At 51.1% G+C, this 6,634-nt stretch overlaps 4 protein-coding genes across 4 annotated transcripts; 3 read left to right on the forward strand and 1 right to left on the reverse strand.

Annotated features, from left to right (window-relative positions):
- Window positions 1-319: 319 nt before the first annotated feature.
- Window positions 320-1,969, forward strand: UTP18 (Utp18p). Its single transcript, XM_019128084.1, has one exon. It carries the CDS (start codon window positions 344-346, stop codon window positions 1,919-1,921), a length of 1,578 nt encoding a protein of 525 aa, XP_018987252.1. The 5' UTR covers window positions 320-343; the 3' UTR covers window positions 1,922-1,969.
- A 258-nt stretch (window positions 1,970-2,227) lies between these two features.
- Window positions 2,228-4,377, forward strand: SOG2 (Sog2p). The gene has a single exon (XM_019128085.1). The coding sequence runs from the start codon at window positions 2,468-2,470 to the stop codon at window positions 4,238-4,240; it is 1,773 nt and encodes a 590-aa protein (XP_018987253.1). The 5' UTR covers window positions 2,228-2,467; the 3' UTR covers window positions 4,241-4,377.
- Window positions 4,378-4,487: 110 nt separating this feature from the next.
- BABINDRAFT_160150 (PRCC domain-containing protein) lies at window positions 4,488-5,537 on the reverse strand. The gene has a single exon (XM_019128086.1). The coding sequence runs from the start codon at window positions 5,434-5,436 to the stop codon at window positions 4,723-4,725; it is 714 nt and encodes a 237-aa protein (XP_018987254.1). The 5' UTR covers window positions 5,437-5,537; the 3' UTR covers window positions 4,488-4,722.
- A 131-nt stretch (window positions 5,538-5,668) lies between these two features.
- On the forward strand, window positions 5,669-6,634 carry BABINDRAFT_160151 (uncharacterized protein). The gene has a single exon (XM_019128087.1). The coding sequence runs from the start codon at window positions 5,862-5,864 to the stop codon at window positions 6,597-6,599; it is 738 nt and encodes a 245-aa protein (XP_018987255.1). The 5' UTR covers window positions 5,669-5,861; the 3' UTR covers window positions 6,600-6,634.

Raw genomic sequence — 6,634 nt, forward strand, 5'->3', positions numbered from 1 at the left:
AAGTATGCAAGCTCCCCACTGGAAAAAAAATAAAATGCGAATTAAACCCTCAAAGCCTCAACTCTCAAAGCTTCAACTTTCAGCTTCAACTTTCAGCTTCAACTTTCAACCTTAGATTGTTTCAATCTGGTTAGACGGCAAAAGTATTTTATCCGAACCCCCACAGATCCACAATCGCATAGATTGGTCGCTACGAAATTGCACCAGACACTCACTCTACTCACAAAACTACACACCTGCGTCACGTGCATACGCATCTCAAATTTTTATTTTTTCTGCCTGAAATTTTTCAGTACTTAACCAAACTAGTCTGCTCTACCCTCTTGCCATTCCAATCTACACCATGATTGATCCCAAGAACAAAGAGAACATCCCGATTCCACCTAAGGATGAGGAAGAGTTGGCATTGGAAAAGTTGGTGTTCGGCGACTTGGAAGGCTTCGAGGCCAACCTCAAAAAGATCGACAACTTGTACGACTTTGAGGACGATTCCGACGTGGAAGAAGAGATAGAGTCCGGTGATTCCGATGCAGAAGACTACTCCAAGCTCAACGATGACCAGTTGTTCTTCGTGGACGAGGGCGAAAATGCTGATGATACTATGGATGTGGATGAGAGCTCTGAAGAAGAGTCGAATGAAGAGTCGGACGACGCCTGGAACGACAGTGACGACGACAAGATCAACATCTCGCTCATTGCATCGCACAGAACCAAGAAATTGAGAACGTCCGAATCTGAGGCGTACGTCAGCGGGAAGTCGTACGTCACCAGATTGAGATCGCAGTTTGAAAAGATCTACCCGAAGCCGGGATGGGTGGCGACGCTCGCCGAAGAACCAGCGTCCGATGCGTCCGACGTGGAAGACGAGCTTGAGAACAACACCAACTCCTTGTTGAAGGTCCTCTCAACCACCGCCGCATACAACGATACCGGGGCCAAACTTACCAAGCTCCTCGCACCGAATAAGATCGATATTGTGCGTTTGAAGGACGCCAACCAGTCACATCCGTCGCGGGCCGCGATCCAGACCATATCGTTCCATCCGTCGCATCCACTCATGTTGACTGGTGGCTACGACCGTACATTGCGCATCTACCACATCGATGGCAAGGTTAACAACGTGGTGACGACACTCCATCTCAGGGATGCGCCAGTTCAGACCGCTCAGTTCCATCCAAACGGAGGCACCAAGATCTTCAGTGGTGGTAGAAGAAAGTATTTACACAAGTGGGACTTGGAATCTGGTGCGGTTGAGAAGATTAGCAGAATGTACGGCCACGAAAACACTCAAAGATCCATGGAGTACTTTAAGATCTCGCCGAAGCACGGCAAATATATCGCCTTGACCGGTAACAGCGGCTGGTGCAATATCTTGTCTGGGAGTACCGGACAGTGGATCAACGGTTTCAAGATCGAGGGCAACTTGGTCGATATTGCCTTCTCGGCCGATGAATCCTCTATCTTTGTCGTTAGTCACACCGGTGAAATCTGGCAATGGGACATCGAGAATAACAAGATCGCCAGTAAATGGACCGATGAGACGGGTGTGGGTATCACCAAGATCCAGGTCGGTGGAAAGGGCGACAGGTGGGTTGCCGTGGGCTCCAATAGTGGTATTGTTACCGTCTACGACAGAACCAAGGGTGTCAAGAAGCCCATCGGTGTGATTGAGAACTTGACCACCACTATCTCCTCCTTGGAATTTTCACCAGACGGTCAGGTCTTGTGTATCGCTAGTAGATCCAAAAAGGACGCCTTGAAGTTGGTCCATCTTCCAAGTTGCACCGTCTTCTCTAACTGGCCAACGATGGCCACCCCGTTGGGCAAGGTCACCGCGATCGCCTTCAGTAATGGTGGCGAGATGCTCTGCATTGGTAACGAAGCCGGGAAGGCTCGGTTGTACAAATTGAATCACTACTAGGGTTGTAGGCCACAGGTCTGTGTATATTAATGTTTGATTAGAAGATGGGTCTAAGCGTAGAAAGTTTTAAGGTGTGCCGCACGCAGTGTTACTAAGATAAATCGAATATCTCTCTAATCTTTCAAGCCATTATTGAATCGCTTGGTACAATTATGTTACAAACTCTCCACCGCGTGACCCTGGCTGCCAGTGCGCGCGCGCCTGCGCTCGCTCCTGTTGCCAGGCAAAATTTTCTCCCGCACGACCTCTACCGATCTGATCTCAAACACGACTCTTTAAATCCCCAGGCTAAACTAAACCAAGGGCACTGCGCATACCTCCTAGAACCCCACGACCTACCGGACCCAGAGACTATAAAGGTTTAACCACCAGCTTTATACACGCTCACCATAACCTAGCTCACTCACCAAGGCTACAACTAGCTGCCTATGCCCTTGGAGAGACCACAAAAAATCACCTCATAGAGAACGCTTGCAGTTTAGCAAGTCTGATCAGCTAAATACCCTTAGCTACCTCAAGCACTGCCCAGAGGTGCTCACCCCTTACATGGAAACCCACGAGAGTTTCATGCTACATCCACCATCGCAGCCGCCGCCGCTCCTTCCGGCAGCTGGCGCAGAAAGTCGCCCCGACACATCTAGCCGCGCTGCAAAGCGCATGGGCTACATCAGGCCCAAGCCCGAGGCCGAATATCTGCTGTCGGAGTCGGAAGCGAGCTCTGAACAAAAGTTTGTGCAATCGGAGTCGAGGGCAAAGTACCAACATACCGAGCCGAAGGCGAAATACGACACGGCTGTCCCTATGCGATCCGAGCAAGCTCCCCTTATGGCCTCTGACACTATGCCTATTCAGATGCTTAGATCAGATTCTATGCCCATCCCTGCCATGTCTATCCCCTCCATGCCTACCCCTTCCCCTGTTTCCGTTAGATCCGATTCCACTGCCAAATCTGCCAAACCTCTCCCCAAGGCTCCTGAGTCTGTGACCCCCGTCAAACCTACTTTCTACATTAACCCTGCCCCCAAATCTGCGGCTGCGGCTGCGGCAACACTTGGAGCTGCGGCTGCTGCGGTGACACCTACGCCCGGGGCGACGGCAGCGCGCCGCTCCCGCTCCAACACCTTTCACACTCAACTCGACTCCATCCTCGACACCAGCAACAACAATGTCGATGTCGAACACAAATCTGGGGCGTACTTCCGCCGCCTCCTGATTCTCCCCGAAACGACGCCCGCGGCTACGCAGTTCCGCCTCGTGGACGTTTCCCGCAAGATCCTCTTTGCCTTCCTGGAGCTCCACTCGTCGCTCCGTCGCTTCACCGGTTTCTGTGTCGACAAGAAGCTCACGATGCGGATGGTAGCAATGTTGTACCTGACCAAGACTGAGGTTGACCACTTGGTGGAGTGTCTCGAGTCGCTCGAAGATGGGCGTGTGGACAGTGCGGTGACGGACCGCATCTTGCGCGCGACCGTCTCGGCGATCCAGGCGTTTCGCAGCGTGATCGGGGTCCTCCAGACGGGACTTGCGGCGTTTGTCGAGGCGACGGACGCGTGCTTTATTCGGATGTTTATTCTCACAGTATACGGCTCGTATGCGGAAATTTGCAATGCATATAGATTGTTAAACCCAGCAGCGGGAGGCGGGGCCACAGGCCAGGCAAGAGTGGTTCCGGCTCCCGCCACCACCTCGGACGCCGACACCCGCCTCTACGAATCCCTCGCTCATGCCACTGCCTCCGCCCAGACCGTCTTTACCCAGCTCACCGAATCCATTGGAAAATCTGCTATCGCATCCGCAACCGCACCTGATGCGCACCAGATCAACAGCGTGGCTGCCGCGAAGATACGCGAGCTTACCAATGCATCGGTTACAGCGATAAGCATCACCAAAAAGGTCTCCACGCGCCTCGAGACCATCCGCGAGACGAGTGGCCCCGAAAAACGACGCGTCTGGGAGGATATTAACTTGTTCCTTAAGGCCGTGATCAACATTCTCGCCACGTCTCGCTCTGCCTTCCATGACCTCCCAGTGTTGAATGACATTCGTCCTAGTATGGCTGCCTTGACCAAGGCGACAAAGGACGTGACGTTGGCGCTTGAGGTGTCGTCGTACAAGTCGGGGGCAACGAATCCGCCGCCGCTCTTGACGGTGCCGTCCGTCGTGAACATGTTTAGCCCGAATACAAGCATCGGGCCCAGCACACCGACGACGCCAATGATTGCGGCGTTGGGTCCTGCAGCGCTGGCCGTGTTACCAGCACAGAGCCCGGGGGTATACCCAAATCCGTTTGAGGGATTGAAGATTAACAGTAGCCAGTAATGGCGAGATCTAGTAATTAGTAAGGAAAATTATGAGCATATGAATATATTAGAAGCATATCATTTATCGCGTACACAATTGGCCGTATTGTGTAATATAATGATGAGTGTGATTATGCATGGTTAATTATACCTGGGTAGTAATTCTAATTGCGCTATCATATATATCTATCTAGTGTTAGTTTTGTATTACACCCTTTCCGATTACCACAGATTCATGGGACTACTGCTCTTGGTACTAATATTTTTTGATCTAATCGATGACGGAATTAGGGTGTATAACCTGTTGCTCATGGGTTTGTTTTAGTTTACCTAAGTAAGTGTACTTGGGTCATATCCATGCAAAACTCCCCTACCCTTTTCCCACTCACACTCTACATTTGACCAACATTACGTGTGAAACAGAGTTCTGAACTGCACTCTCTCTCCTGATTCACTCCATAAACTGGCACCTCGAGTATTGTCCGCCAGTCCTGACAACCCCTAAAACCCGTACCTGTCCTTGCTATTCTGCATCTTTTGGCGCTGTGCCTCAAAATCCTTCTCCAATTTCTCCCTGTTGGCGTTACCGATCCTCACCAAGTTTGACAACTGGTTCTTCCCATGGGACTGCTTCAACGGTGTATCAGCCTCCTTCAACTCGCCTGCCTCTTTCAAGCGCTGGTTCTCCTGGTAAAACTCATTCACGTTGAACTCCTGGATATCCGTAGGAATTACCTCTCTCCCATGTGTGTGCACTTTATCGAGCTCTGGCTCGACATCAGAAACAGTGTACACAGGGTTGGAGATAACAACCGGCGCAAAATCACTTACTAGCCGCCTCTTTACAGCGGGCTTACTCGTGGAAAAAGTGTCAGCTAGACGTTTTCCTTGGTTCAAAGGGGTCAGGCTAGGGCTGGCTGTCTTAACAGTTTTTGATCTGAGCGAGCTGGGTACGAAAAACGTAGTCTTTTTGGTGGAGACAGAAATGACGACGTCGTTTTTCAAGGTGAATGCAGCGTCATTCACAGTATTTTTTACTGCACCACCCAAGACCCGCAGCACAGGGGTAGACCGATCCAGGCTAGCATCAACAGCTGTGACGGCTGGGAGTTTTGGAAGTGCTGGAAGAGTTGGTAATGGGGCTGGTAGCGCTGGTAGTTCAATCGGTGGTTCGGTTTCCTCCTCCGAGGACGAGTATCCATTAAGCAAATCCATGTTGTGAGTAATTTATGTGAGGTTGAGATTGGTTGGGTATGCTTGCACAAGCAATAACAGGCGAGATTTTCTTGGACAGGATAGAGTAAACTGGTTAAATCTTCATGGACAAGGTCAGAGTAGACTGAATAAATCATTACGATCATGCAGGACACACATAATTTAATATTTGAGCGAGCCGGAATAGACGCCACAGCATTGGCGCATTAGCCTCTGTGAGTCTACGCCACAGCGTACCTTTTCCTGTAACTTGCTCACCTTATCTTGGTATGCCATTATCGCCGAAGATGCACCCGGCTCTTACCAATACCTTCCCAGACCTATAAGCCGCGCTAAATAATCGTTTAGCTCTCAACTGCCATACATCACCCTTCACAGTTTCAATGCTCAACGCCCAGAGGGTCTCATGGTGTTTCAACCGCACCATGTCGGTTTCCCCGGTGTACTCAAACGTCACCTGGCCGACCAACGCAAACCCATCGCCATACGAAATTATGAACATCCCTCGCACCGACTTTAACAAGATAACGCTCAAAAAAAACTATGTACGCTTTGCAAAGCTCTACCACCCTGACCTTTCACGCGCGCGGGAGATCCAGCACCACACGGGGAGGGTGCTCGACCAGAGGACGAAGGATGAGCGGTTCAAGATCATCACCAATGCGTATCACCTCTTGCGCGACGAGCGGAAAAAGCGACAGTACGATCTATATTCTATCGGCTGGGCCGAAGCTTCATATCAGACACGGCCTCATAGCACAGCTGGCTATTCAAAAGCACAGGACGCAAAGTACTGGAACGCGGGTAACTGGGACGACTACCGCAAGGCGGAGGGGCCGCGCGTGGATCCCGCGGCAGCCAGAGCCGAAAACATGAAGATGGTGTATCTTTTGCTAGCAGCCGCTCTCGTGAGCTGCGCGGCGCAGATCCTCGTGGCGCAACGCGACGTCGAAGACGCACTGCGCTTGGCATGGGAAATGGAGAAGTTTGCGCGTTCGGATCTCCGTGAGGCACGCGACAACTACGGCTATGGCTTGGAGCGGGACGAGCGAATCAGTCGTTTCTTGGGGCATAGGCGATTTAACAACCATGGAAACCGGACTTCCGCGTTGATGGAAGCTGAGACTGAGGACTTGAAGGTTTTAGATGAACTCAAAATGTGATGCTTTTCGTCATGCAGTATTCCGTTTATGATTGC

This window comes from Babjeviella inositovora (assembly GCF_001661335.1).
Source record: "Babjeviella inositovora NRRL Y-12698 unplaced genomic scaffold BABINscaffold_2, whole genome shotgun sequence".
NCBI classification, from domain to species: Eukaryota; Fungi; Ascomycota; class Pichiomycetes; order Serinales; genus Babjeviella; species Babjeviella inositovora.

What these genes read in the sequence shown, in the direction of transcription:
- BABINDRAFT_160150 (XM_019128086.1), bottom strand. Translation starts at nt 5,436, where the DNA reads ATGGATTTGCTTAATGGATACTCGTCCTCGGAGGAGGAAACCGAACCA.
- SOG2 (XM_019128085.1), top strand. Translation starts at nt 2,468, where the DNA reads ATGGAAACCCACGAGAGTTTCATGCTACATCCACCATCGCAGCCGCCG.
- UTP18 (XM_019128084.1), top strand. Translation starts at nt 344, where the DNA reads ATGATTGATCCCAAGAACAAAGAGAACATCCCGATTCCACCTAAGGAT.
- BABINDRAFT_160151 (XM_019128087.1), top strand. Translation starts at nt 5,862, where the DNA reads ATGTCGGTTTCCCCGGTGTACTCAAACGTCACCTGGCCGACCAACGCA.